The 17,707-nt window shown below is 37.0% G+C and overlaps 1 protein-coding gene across 1 annotated transcript; it reads left to right on the top strand.

Annotated features, from left to right (window-relative positions):
• Positions 1-13,901: 13,901 nt before the first annotated feature.
• LOC141639300 (uncharacterized) lies at positions 13,902-16,951 on the top strand. The gene is made up of 6 exons (XM_074448461.1): positions 13,902-14,614; positions 14,814-15,425; positions 15,568-15,928; positions 16,040-16,402; positions 16,467-16,760; positions 16,844-16,951. Exons 1-6 carry the CDS (start codon positions 13,902-13,904, stop codon positions 16,949-16,951), a joined length of 2,451 nt encoding a protein of 816 aa, XP_074304562.1.
• Positions 16,952-17,707: the final 756 nt, after the last annotated feature.

Genomic DNA, 17,707 nt, shown 5'->3' with positions numbered 1-17,707 from the left:
CCCTGTCCAAGCCTCATTCAAAGTGGGGGCTTTGTAGATACCCAGTATTTGCTGAGACTCCAACAAACACCCGATGATTATCGGACTATAACATGTTTTTGAATCGCGGCGTTTGATCGACAGTTTCTGTACAACTTTACGTCGGAAAACTTAAAAACAATTTCGAAAAAAAGACATCTTAAAACATTTCAAAAATACCTGGAGTGTTTAATGCACGACGACGGGGTCGCAATGACACTAACTAGAGTCAAAACCGACATCGGACCAAAAACCGACTCGAAAATTCAAATCCCGACTCCAACAACGAGTCAAACCGAGTCAACCACAGAAAACAAACATTTCAAACCTTCTACCTTAAGTTTTCACGGATTCATGTAGGTCAAGTACCAAACATGTGACTACAAAACCTAGGATAGAACAAATCATGATTGCGTTTGTTGTGAAAGTGACAACACAGCTCGAAGACCCGCGACGTGGATCTCGCCTCTTTGAGCAGCCCAGGTGGCCACGTCGCTCAAAACTCACACAACCACTCATTCTCGTATAAATACCCCTCAAATGCCACCCATTTGAGACTTACGCGAGTGTCCGCCCCCTCTTTTCTCCCTTAAAATTCTTGACTCAACTTCTTAAGTCACAATCCGATGCGTATTTATGACCTACCGATCATAAATACTAGCCTTACACATTGTTTGGTACCGTCATCGTGCATTAAATCACTTGACCGACCACTTCGACGACTACACCATCACTAAACTTAAAACACTCTTTTACTTACCAAAACGGTTTTAAACCGAGTTTTTTTCCGATCAAACGAGTTGTTACACTTACGTCGGTCACTCGCCATAACCAAACATGTAAGTATGAGGGTGTAAAAATCCTCTTTTATTATGTTCTCATTTGTTTCATAACTACAACATGCTAAAACATGCATAACATGAACCAAAAAATGGAATAAATGAGCCAAAATTGATTTTTGGTCTGAGGCAGAAGCCCCTTAGGTCGCCAACTAGCCCGCGCCTAAATGGGGTATTCAGATCAGAGATCAACTCTGTTTGTTCTCGTCATTTCCCTTTAATCCACTTTCATATTTGCAATCGGTTTTCACCATTTCAAATATTTTCGAACCCTTTTTTATCTTACCTCACATATTTTAACCATGAAGCATTTTTCACCCTTGGTTCCTCATACCATGACGGTTAAATCCGTATTTCGGTGATAATATTTGGTTAATGACGTTTAAAAGGTATTTTAAAACCTTTTATTTCATTTCTTTACATTTTCAAACAAGTATATTAGTCACAAACACAAAGTCATCCTTTGTTCCACATACCATGCCGGATTTCAACCCGGGTACGATGATGAGTATCGACTAATAATATTCAAATGGATTTAAAACAATTAATCCATAATCATTTTCAAAACTATTCATGTCAAGTTTGTCAAATCGAACCTGACACCGAATATTATCAAAACAATGATGAATATTCGAGTCTAGTTCTTCAAATCAACAAATGCGGTCTAAACGACCCCTTCAAACCAAACCGGGTTCAAATACCCATTTTCAACACGTTTTATAACGTTTTCTAAAAGGTCAGAACATGGCACATAAACCATGGGCTAACCCGCGCCTAAACAGGCCCTCCATTTTTCATTTTCAAAACCAGAGGAAGGCCCCTTACACCGCCGGCTGGCTCGCGCCTCATATAGCCGTCTGGTACAGTGCCTGTTCCTTTCCAGCATTAGTCTAGGACGATCCCGACTCCGGTTAACCAGGATATAGGACGGATCAGATGAATATTTAGTTATTCAAAAACATATTTGGAAAATGCGGCTTACTAAGACTAATGAATCATGTTATGCACCCTAAACCTAATACGGTAAATGGATGTTTAATTTCCGTCTTGCATGCAAATCAATCATTAATCCAACTCGACATCTTATATTTGATACTTGGATTAAATCAACCGACTTAGAAAGCTCTCACATGTTAGGTTTAAATTATTGGATGCGCATTCATGCATTTAAACCGTTTTATTAACTTTTGCATTCAACCAACCAAGATCGATCACTAGAGGCCGCTAAATGCGGGCGGGATTGGGTGTCTGATTAAAGGGCTTCCCAATACGTACCTTCACCTCTTACTCAGAAACTTTGGATAGTGGACGACCTTATCCAGGGCGTACGAGAGTCATTCTAGATATATGATGCTAAAGAGGGACGATTTCCTTATCTTTAGTACCTATGTCAAACGCTGCTTTGTGTTTCGATTTGACCGAGGTATAAAGTGGAATTCTAACGGGTTCCAAGCATCCCACAAATGCTTGGTGGCGACTCCGAATATCTCTAATCGTTTCGAGACCCTTACCGATACAAAACCGACCGATCTAAAAAAAGGATCCGGTCAAAAGCATTTTTACGCCGCCGAGCGTGGCTTTCAGAAAGACCGCTGCACGTTTACAGATCGAAGTGGGCTCGCATGTGGGCCATGTTCACACTCATATTCATCCTTTTGGAGCCCTTTACGAGTTAAGACACCATAGGGATAGGAAGCATGAGTCGGGTAGCGATCTTGTCGCCAGAATGCTATGTATAGGTATGTCATCATCATCGTCATCGTCTTCCTTAGTTTTGGCTATGGTTGTGGTAGTAGTAATAGAGTTGTCATACTGTTTGTATAGGTGGTTATGGTGGTTGCTTGTCGTCTTATGGTCGTATGCTGTATTGTTGCGAATTACTAATGATAGGTTTTTCTACTCAGTACTGTTGGTTGTCTAGTTCGTCGATTGTATTGCTTACTTGATTTTGGCATGGTTGTTGGTAGTGTGGATTGTTTGTAGTTGGTGGTTGTGTGTTTGTTTCTGGTTCACGAGGTGCGTCCTCGGCTGAGTGGAGTCACATGCAGGAGTTGCTTCATGCCCTTGATTCGCCCCTTGTGGTTCCCGTCACAAGAGGGATGTGCACATTAAGGAACATGGGTTTTCGCTCGGTATTGATGAGCGGGGCTTAGGTGGAAATGGCTGCAGTCCACCACTGGCAAGGAGGATTATTGGTTACGGCCATAATCTGTCAGGACTTGACCTTCGGGTAGTCAGAGGAGTGTTGGTGATTGGAGGAGGTGTTGGGTATTGATAGAAAATGTAGATCTATATATACTAACATACTCATATATGTCATAATATAATTTGTCATAAAATTAAAGATGGATCTTATGCATGCAAACTAATTAACAAAATAAGGAAGAAACATTATTCTTACATTGGATGTTTCGGTTTAAGGGCACAAGAGAGATCACCTTTCTCTCTTGTTCTTGTGCTTTCCTTTAATGGAAGAACTAAGATCCAAGTGTAGGATCTCTCCTTAGGATTTATACCCAAAGCTTACTCTTAATTAAAATTAATATTATAAGAACTAGTACAATATTAATCTAGTAGAAAAATGACCCAAAAATATTATAATACACTTAATATTTTCGGTTTATGGGAGGAAGAAGAAGAGAGCTTTTTATCTCTCTAGAATTCTAATTTTTGGATGAGTAAAGAATGAATTATCAACCACACTTGATGTAATGTGTTAATCAAAAATATAAGGCAAAAACCCTTGCCTTTCTCTTTGGTAAAACCGGGTAGGAGGGAAGAGGAGGGAAGAAAACATACCCAGTGCATGCTCTTGTTTGCCTTCACAATGCAAACTAGGGTTGCATGGCTACTAAAGCATGTAATCATTATGTTTACCACTTATAATATAAACACAATATATAGCTTAATACTCCTCCAATTTTCGGCACTTTTGATAACATGGATTCCATGTTATTTTTGTCAATTGTCAATATGTCACATGTCACATGTTACATAAATTTGTTATGTATTTTTAACATATTAAAAATCAACGTATTAATAAAAATACGTCACATACAAAAATCGACTTAGTAATTCATAATTACTTGTACCAAAATATTTTACCAATTTATAAATCGTATTTATAATAATTCATTCAAATTTAATTGTTACCTTAAACAATTATTTCATCCGAGTAATGATATTATTCAATTACTCAGACCGTATCTCATTTAATCACATTTTAATGTGATACGTAAATTTTACTTCCAAAATCGTCCGTCAATTTTCAAGTAATTTAATTAACTCGTAACGTTATACGATTAATTAAATGATCAATTAAGAGTGTTGCCCTATAGGTATGACCTAGGGGGTCAACTGATCACCACCGTCGTACGACAGTAATGTCAAACTCTAGTCAGCCAATCATTACCGATATATGTTGACCAGTTGACAGTAAAAATTACTTCCCAATTGTATTCATTAAAAATGAGACTTAAACATGTGATCATCATGATCAACAGTCGTGATCGCATTATTGTCGGAGGACACATATTCCAACAATCTCCCACTTGTCCTCGACAAGTGTGCGTCGCCAATTCTCTTGTCCTATTACTATCTCTCACTCAATGCAAGGTGTCTTTCAGGTCGTACTTGCAAGTGATCATATCGAGAGTGGTTTCCTCGATCTGGAGAATAACTGATTCACCGGATTTATCTATCATAGATACCTTCAGAGCGTGGCCACGCATTTCCAGTTCATTACTCCTCGAGTGGCCTTGAGATATTGTTATAACCCTGACTAGGGGTGGACAATTCCTATCGCACTCATTCCCTTCGACTAGCCACAGCCATCATAACCCAAAATATGCCCATTTGACCCCATTTACGAAGGTCGTAGTAACACAAATCAAAGTTAATCAAAATCGTGCCATCTTAGGCGAATAGTCTTTAGTCAAAAGAATCGACTCATTTGAATACTATAGCAGCTCTCGCCACGACCAGGCTATATAAATTTGACAGAACTCTATAAGCGGTCATTAGGCTCGACAAAATGTTCCTAACAGTCTGCCTATGTGATCGACTAGTCATCTCACATGACTCTATGGCACTTGAACTTGCCATCAATCGCATCACACTCTAGTCACTTCGAGACGTCATCTCATACAAGTAACTATGGGCAAATACAATGTTAATCCGTGTTGACTTTAACGGGGTTCAATTGTCTCCACAACCCGTTTGGATGTAACAAAGTATAAGGTGAGTTAATAATAACTCAGACGACAAATGTCGACATCACACTCGGGTAGTCAATATCTTATTACAAACTTGTGATGCATATCGTAAGTGTAAACACTTATTGATTGCAATAGAAGTTTAACATGCCATGTGTCCATGTGTTCAAACTTCTTACACTTACAATTTCCTTTGCATTCATGTTCTCTCTCATAGCATGAATCTTACCAAGTACAAGTCAAGGTTCCTGACCTTGGTTTCGGTTCTTTAACTTGAAAGAACTTCCTTATCGACTATCACATAACGAACGAATTTGTGATGAATGATATAACTTGTACTAATCAAGTACTCCATCCACACACAATGCACTAGGTATATGTTTTGTAGAGTCTTGCAACAATTTGTCAAGATTATTAGCCTAGCACTTCTCACAAGTCCTAGACTAATTAGGAAAGATTAGTTTTGAATAACCTCTTATTCAACTAAGCATCTTTCCAAAACTTCTTATTTCTCTTTCTAGGTCTGAAAGATTTGGGATTCTCATAAATCCTTACATGTGCTCGGATTTTCATTAATATGCGCAATCTCTTGACACATATAAGAGCATTCTGACAAACACCGAAATCGCTCATCGGATTCTGCTCGAGAATTCATGACGTTTCTACTATGGCTTACCAATGAATCATCATGCTCTTATGCATATGATTCATAATTGGACATGTGCATGATTATTCTAATGGCGGAAACATTAGTTACTAATAATCATGAGATCAACCATTCATAGGTTCAATGAACGACCATGACTGCTAATGGCAATTCCATTTTCATCTATTTGAATAACCTATGTGTATGTTGATTGGATGTGTATCTATTAATACTAATCCAATATCTCTTGATGTAATTGGATTCATCATAGTCCATATTCATCCAGAATTGAAAACTCAAATACTTCTTTGTGAAGAAGATTTTAGCTCGTCATTCCTAATGAGTAATGAGTTGTATACATTCAAAGGATGATAGCTCCCACTAAATTCCATGTCTTCACATGATAATTTCTAAACTCCCACTTAATTCCAGATGTTTCGAAATTTATTACTTAATCGAAAACATTTCAAAATTGGAATGTATGTTGCTTTGCAAAGTTATTTAGATGAAGCCTTATATGTTCCTATCATATCCTTTCAAAATTCCCATTTTGAAAAGGTCTCATCTTAACCTTATGGAAAGAGATTTCAATCTCTAACTTGATCATGTCATAATGATTCGGTGCAATGTCATTTGTTTAAATAAAATTTAATACACGTCCTTCAAAATACCCCTTTAGAAGGAGGTTTAACCAATTCATATCACAATGAGGTTAAGTAATGATATTTGTATGGTTTAACTTTTTAGCAATTGAGGATATCGGTATATCAAATCTTGTAACCTCTAGTCATAAATATCGCTTATTAATAGGATGTTACTTTAATTCATTTAGGCTCTTAAGTAAATCTCAAGGTTGAAACTATTTGTCAAAATTTTTCATAAACTAGTCAAAAACCTCGTTAAGACTCTATATTAGTCATTTTGTTCCAAAACTTTCTTTTGGTCTCCTCGTGTAGTTATCTTGAGAACACGCTCTTATGATTACTTCACTTGGTCTCTTTAGTCATATAGAACTTACTTGAGACCATAGATCTCATCTATTTGGGTATACTATTTAAATAGATATACCTTCGTTCAAATCATTCTCTCTTGTGTAGATCTCACATACACAAGTACACAAACTTATCTTGGTTGTGTCGTTGTGTCCTCATTTTTCCCCCACTCTATCTTTAGAATAAATATACTATAGATTCAAAGATAGCATATGAGACACAAATAATGATTTTTGAAGTATAAGGAGAACTACTTCATAGGTTGACTAATTAGTTTAGATATCGTATGTGTACTTGGTGATTGACATACCTTTAAGAGAGTTCATAGACTCAACACCACTTTATAAATGATCATACACAAGCCTTAGGCATGTGGACATATAATGAAACCCGTCATTATATTTGTCTATTAGATCACTTTAAGTTATATGTTTCTAGGAGTAAGCATTTAAACATGAATTTTAGAACAAAAGGATAAAATGATAAAACGGGTGACTTGGGTTGCAAACCAAGTCACCATTATCCAAAATACAACCCATTATCCAAAATACCTTTCCATGTCAAACACGGAAACTTAAGGTTCTAAAATTCAAAACATGATTTAAAATAAGACAATGAAAAGCAAAGCTCCATGAAAGCTATCCCTAGCTTCTTGATGGATTCTCATGCTTGCTTTTCCTTTCCCTTGTCTTTGCTTGGTGGAGGCCCTATTTACAATAAAAAGGGAGATACATTATCACAACTTTGCATCATAATACCATAGTTGAATTAGAAACATAAAAGAAGGATAGTCATTTACCTACTGGAACAATCTTTCCAGCCTTAATATTACCAAGGTATTTGGAACAATTTCTTTTCCAATGTCCTATACCATTACAATAATGGCATTTATCAAGAGGACCCTTCTTGATTTTTGAAGTGCTAGCTTCACAAGTCTTAGCTTTGGTGAATATGGGAGCTTGCTTCTTGCCCTTCCTCCCATTCTTCTTGAACTTCCCCTTACTCTTAGTGCTTATGTTAAGCACATCTTTTGGTGGGTTCACATTTAACCCCATGTCCCTCTCGGCTTGCACAAGTAACTTGTGTAATTCTTCAAGAGACACATCCTTGTCTTGCATGTTAAAATTCACCCGGAATTGAACATATGCTTTGACTTTGGACAAGCAGTGTAGAATCCGATCTACAATGAGTTCTTTGGGGATTTCAACCTTTTGAATTTTCAAGGTCTCGACAAGCTCCATGAGTTTGAGCACATGAGGGCTAACCTTTTGGCCCTCTTTGAAGTCGAGATCAAAGAATGCCACGGCCGCCTCATATTGGATGATCCGCGGAGTTTGTGAAAACATTGTCACAAGCTTGGAGTAAATCTCATTAGCATTGCCCATTTTAAAGGCTCTCCTTTGGAGGTCCGCCTACATCGCAAATATCAAGACATTTTTCATTGCGGCGGACTCCTTTTGGTAAGCCTCATATGCTTCCCTAGTGGCCGCGGTCGACCTAGTAGAAGGTTCGGGTGGAGAGGCCTCGGTAAGGTAACGAAGCTTGTCGTCACCTTCGGCGGCTAATTTGAGTTGGGCATCCCAATCGGAGAAATTTGACCCATTCTTTTCAAGTTTACATCGATCCATGAAGGATCGGAGCCAAGATGAACTAGTGAGAGGCGTGGCATTAGGGGTTGGTGTAGCCATTTGTTATGAGAAAATGAAGTGGTCTACAAAACAAAATAGGAGTAAAACAAATGTCGTTTTAATAATAATACTCGTAAAAATGTATGATTTAAACAAGTTTTATGCATTTTTCTAGTGACCTCTACCCAACTAGATAAATGATTCCAAGACCCAAATTCATATCGATTTAAGCACGGTAGGACCGATTCATCCTTTATCAATATAACTCGGTGGATTAACGTTTAATCGATTCTACTATTAGAACTCTTGGTCGATAAAATTACTCTAATAATTATCTATAGCCCGGAACACATGCGACTACGGTCACGAATAATTCCGTTGAGCTCAATCCAAATTTCGAATAAATGTGTCCATAATCCAAATCCACATCAACTTGGGCACGGTAGGGCCGATTCATCCCTCATCAACATGAATTCGGTGGATTAGCACACTTCACCCACTTTCCCTACGTAACAAGGTTTGTACCCCGGTAGGGCCGAGTGCACTCCCTCGCGAAATAGGTTTTCATGGTTTCTACTATTTGGTAAGGCTATGTCTCAATTAATTGTTTTAGCGAGTGGTCATGTCAATTTATTATCTATCACGTTTTAAGTGAACTAAAGCGGTGAACTACGATAATTTTAATTGACACGGTCGATAAACTCGATAAAAGACAATGCATGTTTAAGTTATGGCGATTTAGCGATGCATGCGACATATAATAAAATTAAATTATTATATATCGCCTTCCTAGAAATAGAAATAGAAAAACTATATAACTATTACATATTCGGAAACAAACTCCATTGGTCCCTTGAACTTCGGTTGTGGCACGCATCTCGAGGTAACACCGTCTTTATGTATCGCCTTCTTGAAGAAATCCGCCTTTGGGAACTCCGAGATAAATTAAATTACATAGCAAATTACATAATTTCCTATTATACATTTGTAACTATAATAAAATAAATCTATTAAATTACAGGACGGTGATACGAGATCACAATAAAATTACAACCGAATCGATATTCCCATACATTTAGGGTAATACCAATTAAAATCTAAGGCCATACTAAGTAAAATTACATAATTCAAAATTACATAAATTAAAATTATGACAATTATAAAAATAAATGCAGCATTATAATATGTATGAACATGCCCAATTTTATGCTAAATCGCCTTTAATTAGCCAATATCGTATATTACTCGGTTTTTACGGATTTGCGTGATTTCAACATTTTATAATCACAAAATTACATAAACTCATATTTATGCATAAGTTAATTACCCTAACCTCTTAGGACTCAAAATATAGTCTTCACTAATAATTTGACCATAATTAACTCATATTTCTAATATTGTTCATTAATGGACTTAAAATCATAAAATAAGCTATAAACTTCAAATAAGTCACTAAAATTTCAAATAAATTCAAAATTTGAAATTTAAACTCATGAACATTCTGGAAAAATACCATGACACTCATAATGTTCAAAAACTTAGGTTAAAAATTTCGAAATTTTTCCGGAAAAACAATGTTGCGGTTTATCGGTTTTAACTAAAATAATCATAAAAACATGTGAAAAATTATATTCATCAATTTTTCAATTTTAGATCTGAAAAAGACAATAAAATGCAACATATGATATTTTTCTTTAGTCATAGAGTATGTTTTATCAATATTTCACTAATAAAGTCATTATTCATGCTATTTTTCTTCAAAAATCCATAAATCATGCAAAAGGACTTCACAATAGCCTATTATTTTACACACATCTTGTAAAATTGCATGTGACAACATACTAAATTTCTATGGCCATATTAGAAACTTATCTCATATTAACCTATTTTTCACCTAAATCCGAATTTAATAATGAAAAATCCATTTTTCGAGCATAACAAGTCCAAAAATTATGAAAATTTACAGGTTATCTCAAAATAATATATGTGACAACATATCCATAAATCAATGGAAAATTCGAAGTATAGCTAATTTTAGTCCGAAAATGACATGTTTACTCATAAAATCATATTTAAATGTCATTATTGTATAATATGAACAATAAAAATCCGTAAAATAACCAAAATATCCTAAAAACATTTTAGACCAGAAATATTAACATGCATGGATTAATTTCGTGATATATCATAATAACACAAGTTTTACAAGTTTTATATGTTATTCTTTATAACTCGGAAAAACTTTTAACCGATTTGCATGCAAACAACCATGGCTCTTGATAGAAAATGTAGATCTATATATACTAACATACTCATATATGTCATAATATAATTTGTCATATAATTAAAGATGGATCTTATGCATGCAAACTAATTAACAAAATAAGGAAGAAACATTATTCTTACATTGGATGTTTCGGTTTAAGGGTACAAGAGAGATTACCTTTCTCTCTTGTTCTTGTGCTTTCCTTTAATGGAAGAACTAAGATCCAAGTGTAGGATCTCTCCTTAGGATTTATACCCAAAGCTTACTCTTAATTAAAATTAATATTATAAGAACTAGTACAATATTAATCTAGTAGAAAAATGACCCAAAAATATTATAATACACTTAATATTTTCGGTTTATGGGAGGAAGAAGAAGAGAGCTTTTTATCTCTCTAGAATTCTAATTTTTGGATGAGTAAAGAATGAATTATCAACCACACTTGATGTAATGTGTTAATCAAAAATATAAGGCAAAAACCCTTGCCTTTCTCTTTGGTAAAACCGGGTAGGAGGGAAGAGGAGGGAAGAAAACATACCCAATGCATGCTCTTGTTTGCCTTCAAAATGCAAACTAGGGTTGCATGGCTACTAAAGCATGTAATCATTATGTTTACCACTTATAATATAAACACAATATATAGCTTAATACTCCTCCAATTTTCGGCACTTTTGATAACATGGATTCCATGTTATTTTTGTCAGTTGTCAATATGTCACATGTCACATGTTACATAAATTTGTTATGTATTTTTAACATATTAAAAATCAACGTATTAATAAAAATACGTCACATACAAAAATCGACTTAGTAATTCATAATTACTTGTAACAAAATATTTTACCAATTTATAAATCGTATTTATAATAATTCATTCAAATTTAATTGTTACCTTAAACAATTATTTCATCCGAGTAATGATAAGATTCAATTACTCAGACCGTATCTCATTTAATCACATTTTAATGTGATACGTAAATTTTACTTCCAAAATCGTCCGTCAATTTTCAAGTAATTTAATTAACTCGTAACGTTATACGATTAATTAAATGATCAATTAAGAGTGTTGCCCTATAGGTATGACCTAGGGGGTCAACTGATCACCACCGTCGTACGACAGTAATGTCAAACTCTAGTCAGCCAATCATTACCGATATATGTTGACCAGTTGACAGTAAAAATTACTTCCCAATTGTATTCTTTAAAAATGAGACTTAAACATGTGATCATCATGATCAACAGTCGTGATCGCATTATTGTCGGAGGACACATATTCCAACAAGTATATGTTTGTTGTACCTAGTTTGGTGTCTTCCGTCAGCTATTGACCTTGTGTAGTGTTGTTTTTGTTTTCTTCTTGTGTTTTGTACTGCCGTGATCTATTATGGTGAGCAGTCGGTCTTAGCAGGTTGATATGGGAAACTTAGCTGGGTACCTTGGAGGGACGAGTCTACCACGAGTCATGGCAGAGATAGTTTCACGTAGCTGATAGATGTCATCAGTTGTACCTTTTTATTTTTGTTGAGTAACTTGTAATAAACTTAATTGTTCGTTTATTGACGTTTGATATTTACAATTCTTACAGAGGAAATCCCAACTATACTTGAGAGTAACAATAATTATCCACGATATCTAAAACCTAGAGAGAAAAAAGGAAAAAAACCTAGAAAATCCATGCACGTCATGCTGTGCCGCCAATGATTTCTATGCACATGGCCAGGAAATCAATCCAGCAGAGGCAAAAAGAGATGACTCTATGTGGGAGGAGCATTCTTCCTACGTCTGAGGGGAAGAATTTGGAGGAAATTGCAGAAGAACCGTTGGTTTCAAAAAACCTTAATAGTGTAAGGAATGAACCTAATGTTGAGATGGAAGGCAAAACAAAAAATATTCATGAAGTGGTTGGGATACCAGAGTTGGTAGTAGAGACGGATTCTGAATTAGAAGAAGAAGAAGAAGAAGAAGAAGCAGAGGAGGACATCAATGTAAGTCAGAATGAGGAGGAAAAGGCGGACGATGAATAGAGCATAGATAAACAAGATAATGATCCTGAAACAGGGAGTGAGGATATGCTGCAGTTAGACCAGGAAGATGTTGCAGAGGAGATAAAGTATTGGCAGCAGGCTGTTGTATGCTTCATATTGGGAGCTAATCCACCTTCGGAGATAGTTGAAGGTTTTATAGGCGAATTTGGACGAGGTTTAATATAGACAAGATCTCTTTCATGCCCAATGGGATCTTCATGGTTAGATTTAAGACGATGGAAATGAAAGAGAAGGTCCTTTCATCAGGACACTATCTCTTTGACAATAAACCAATGATTGTGAAAGTTTGGGAAAGAGACATGGAGATGACTAAAGAGGATGTGAAATGTGTTTCTGCGTGGATAAGATTGCATAAGTTGCCTCTCAAGTTCTGGGGAAAGGGATTACCAAAAATTGCAGGCATTGTAGGAAAATATGTTAAGAATGACACAGCTACTGAGGAGAGAACTAGGCTGGGTTTTGCTTGTGTTATGGTAGAGTTGGTGGTTGATCGGGAATTGCCAGCCAAAATTGCTTTCAAGGATGAGCATGGGTTAGTGAATCACATTGAAATTGAATATGAGTGGAAGCCTATCAAATGCATGAAATGTCAAGGTATGGGGAATGATTAGGAACAATGCAGGAAAGATAAAATGACTAAGGAGAAGACTGTGGTCAAGAAAGTTTGGAGACCAGTTGTAAAGAATGATAAAGGTAAGATGGTTACACCAAAACTGTAAGTGATTCCTAGTAAACCTTTGACTTCTCCTTCCAAGGTATTACAAACTCCAGTCAAGAGACTGTACTTCTGAGAAGGGGAGGCAGTGAGCAGGAAGTGGCAAAGGATGGGTATAGTAGGGAGTCGTTTGGAGCACATTCTTATAAAGTGGTACTCAAATCTCCTGGCAAATCTGGTACAGTTGAAAATGGTAGTGTTAATCCCCCCATTTTATCTAATGGATAGTATAGGATTTTGGAACGTGAGGGGTATGAATAGAGTAGGAAAACAAAAGGCTATTAATTTCTTTTTACAAAATAAAGGTGTTGGGTTATTTGGCCTGTTAGAAACCAAAATAAAGAGTAAGGCTTTTCATAAGGTTGTAAATAACTTTAATAATTGGTGCATATCTACTAATAGTAGATATCACAATGGAGGAAGGATCTGGATTCTTTGGCAGCCTAGGTCTTTCAGGGTTCAATTTCTAGAATACAATGCCCAATTTATCCATATGAAGGTAGAATCATTAGTGAGTAGGACTATTTTCTACTTGACTATGGTATATGCTTTCAATGGAATTAATGATAGGGCACCTCTTTGGGGACATTTGAGGAGAATTGCAGGGACTATTGATGGACCATGGGCTATAGCAGGAGATTTTAACTGTGTATTGGCAGCAAATAAAAGAGTTGGTGGCAATGTACCTTCATCTGAGATGGAGCCTTTTAGGGACTGTGTGGCTGATTGTGGTGTCCTGGACATTGCTGCTACTGGTGCCCTATATACTTGGAACAATAAGCAACAGCCTGAGGAGAGGATATATAGTAGGTTGGATAGGGTGTTGGTTAACAAGGATTGGTGTGATCATCTGCAGGATTTGTATGCCCACTTTCTTCCAGAGGGGATGTATGATCATACGCCATGTATTGTGAGTACTAACAAGCAGGTGCAAGGCAAGAGAAGTTTTAAATACTTCAACATGTGGGGTGGATCGAAGGATTTTATTCCAATGGTGAGAAGTACTTGGCAGTCTAAGGTAGTTGGGACTCCAATGTTTAAACTTGTCAAGAAATTGAAAATACTGAAACCTGCCCTTAGACAATTGAACAGGGAGAAATTCAGTGATATTGAACAAGCTGCTGACATCAAGCAGAAGCAGATAGAAGAATTGCAGGATCAGTTAGACAGGGATCCTTCAGATATACAGAAAAGAGCAACTGAATTAGAAGCTGCTGCACAACTAAAAGAGCTTGCCGCAAAAAAGAGATAGTTTTCTAGCTCAGAAAGCTAAACACAAATGGGTGTAGGATGGGGACTCAAATAGTGCCTTCTTTTATGACTTGCTTAAGCAGAGGAAATATGGGAATAGAGTTCTCAGGATATAGGACACATTTGGAAGAGTTTGTGATACATCTGATCAAGTTCAAGATGCATTCCTAGACTACTATAAAGGTTTGCTTGGATCTAGTCAGGCTATTGGAAGGATACACAAGAGAATTATAGAGCAAGGACCTAAGTGCAGTTCTGAGGACTGTGCAGCTTTGATAAAACCTGTCAGTGGGAAGGAGGTCAAAGATGCTCTATTCAGCATACCTGATATTAAGTCACCTGGCCCTGATGGGTACACGAGTAAGTTTTTTAAGGATGCCTGGGTAGAGGTAAGAGGAGAAGTGATTGGAGCTATCCAGGATTTCTTTTTACAGAAAAGATTGCTGACACAAATTAATGCCACCACCCTTACCTTAATACCAAAATGTGAGAGACCTCAGAATGTCACTCAATTCAGGCCTATAACATGCTGCAATGTTGTGTACAAGGTTATCTCTAAACTTTTGTGTAATAGACTTGTTACAGTACTACCTCATATAGTAGATCAGAATCAAGGTGCATTCATTCAGAACAGGAGTATTCAGGAGAATATCCTGATATGTCAGGATCTCATTAGACTTTATGAGAGACCTAATGCCTCAGCTAGGTGCCTGTTCAAAATTGACCTGCAAAAGGCATATGACACTGTGGAATGGCAGTTTGTGGAGGACTTACTGAGGCTGCTGAAATTCCCAGCTGATTTCCAAAGCATGTATGCAATGCATTACCACTGCATCCTTCTCTTTATCTCTCAATTGGGCAATGTTTGGTTATTTTAAGGGCAAGAGAGGGCTCAGACAAGGGGATCCATTGTCTCCCCTTCTTTTAACCCTGTGTATGGAGTATCTAACCAGAACTTTGAAGTATGCTGCAACTAAGTATGATTTCCACTTTCACCCTATGTGCAAAAACCAGAGGCTAGCCTGTCTTATGTTTGCTGATGATGTGCTACTATTTAGTAAAGGTGACACTAATTCCATGATGCTTTTGTTACAGTCTTTCTCCACTTTCTCAAAAGCTTCTGGCTTAAAAATTAGTCCTGATAAGTCTAATGCATATTTTAGAGGAGTACCTGACCATATTAAGATTGATATTTTCAGGATATCAGGTTTTACTGAGGGAGTTCCCCCCTTTAAGTATTTGGGAATGCCAATCCAAACTACTAGACTGAAGAAATCAGACTGTGCTTCTGTCATTGAGAAAATCCGTGGGAGGGTTCATAGTTATGGAGCAAGGAAGTTTTATTATGCACGGAGACTTGTGCTGATCAAATGAGTCCTAAATACCTTGCATTCCTACTGGGCTTGGATGTTTATTTTACCCAAGGGCATCATAAGAAGTATAGAAGCTACTTGTAGAAATTTTCTTTGGGATAATGGGACAGAATATAGGAGGGTTCCTCTAGTAGCATGGGAAAAAGTTTGCACACCAAAAGAAGAAGGGAGATTAGGTTTGAAGAATCAAGAAGTCTGGAACAAAGCAATGGTGGTTCGGTTGGTGAACTGGATTTCTGAGAAAAGGGACTCTATTTGGGTACAGTGGGTACAATGTAACCATATCAGAGGGAGAGACTGGTTTGAGTACACTCCTTCAACTAATTCCAGCTGGGTTTGGAGAAGGATCTGTAAGGTTAAGCAGGAAATTGCCCATGGTTTTGTGGATGGGGGTATGGGTGGTACAACCAACTGGGTACACACCTAGTGGTTGTTATGGTTGGCTCAGGAATACTTGACCTCCTGTCTGTTGGAGTAAGGTAGTCTGGAATAATTGGGCTTTACCAAAGCACCAATTCATGGGATGGTTAGTGGCTCATGAGGCTCTTAACACTGTGGACAAAATAGTTAGCTATGGGATGGATGTTGATGCTAGCTGCCTACTCTGTGGACAGGCAAATGAATCCTTATCTCATCTCTTCTTTGCATGCCAGTACAGTAGGAGAGTGTTGCTGTCTCTGCAGCAGAATACAGGGTGCAGTTTCCCGCCGGTGAATGATCTAGCTTGGTGGTATAGTAGAGGAGGTACAAATGTCAAGAGAGGAGTCCAGATTGTACTCTTTATGGGGCACTTCACTCTATTTCGTACCAAAGAAACAAGTGCAGAATTGATACGATCCTTATGCACCCGAACCAGATTGTCTTGCAGATTATTGATGGTGTGAGAAACAAAATTAGAGGACGAGAGAAGGAGATTGTGAATGCTAATGATGTAAATTGGCTATGCCATAAGAACCTTATGTAAATAGGGGTTTGCATTACATGTAAATCCTACATTTTTTGATATATATATTACTCACATTTTATCAAAAAAAAAAAAAGATATTTACTATTCTTCGGGCAACTGAGATGGTAACGCCCTTATCTGCTGGGGAAGGTCTTGTTAAGGCTCCTTGGTAGATGGTGGTGTTACAGGCTTCAACAAGTTAAGGTTCATCGTATACCCCTTCGTGACAAATGCATGAATGAGGAAGTGTCCCAATTATATAATGACGAGTATGGGAAAGTAGAAGTACCATTTCCTAATGAGGAGGTCACTTATTTGAAAGAAGTTATAAGTTCTTGTGTGAAATAGCTTGGCAACCTCATAAATGTTGTCGTTCCGGAGGTACCTATATGCAGACGTTAGTTATTACTTGTTCTTTAAAAATCTTAGGGTACGAATATTGACATATCATAAGTACTTTAATCTTTACATTTGCAGAAGTTAAGCAAAGCCATAGCGGCAGCTAAAGCTATTACTACTATGTCAATGGGCGAAGTCACCGAAAGGACTACGTCTTCCCCAAAAACAAAGCCACACGACAAACAATATAAGACAGCTACTTTTATTGCAGTCAAGCCTGCTTATGATTCTTATTATGAATTGTGTGCATATAAGAAAAAAATGAAAACTACTTCGTTGAAGGCTTTGCACAACCTCACTGTAAATAAGTCACCTAAAGGGGATGTAGTCATGATTAACATTGAAGAGGAAATTATGGGCACTGCTGATATAGCC

Source organism: Silene latifolia, chromosome 2, assembly GCF_048544455.1.
Source record: "Silene latifolia isolate original U9 population chromosome 2, ASM4854445v1, whole genome shotgun sequence".
NCBI classification, from domain to species: Eukaryota; Viridiplantae; Streptophyta; class Magnoliopsida; order Caryophyllales; family Caryophyllaceae; genus Silene; species Silene latifolia.
This window is presented reverse-complemented; position numbering and strand designations above follow the sequence as displayed.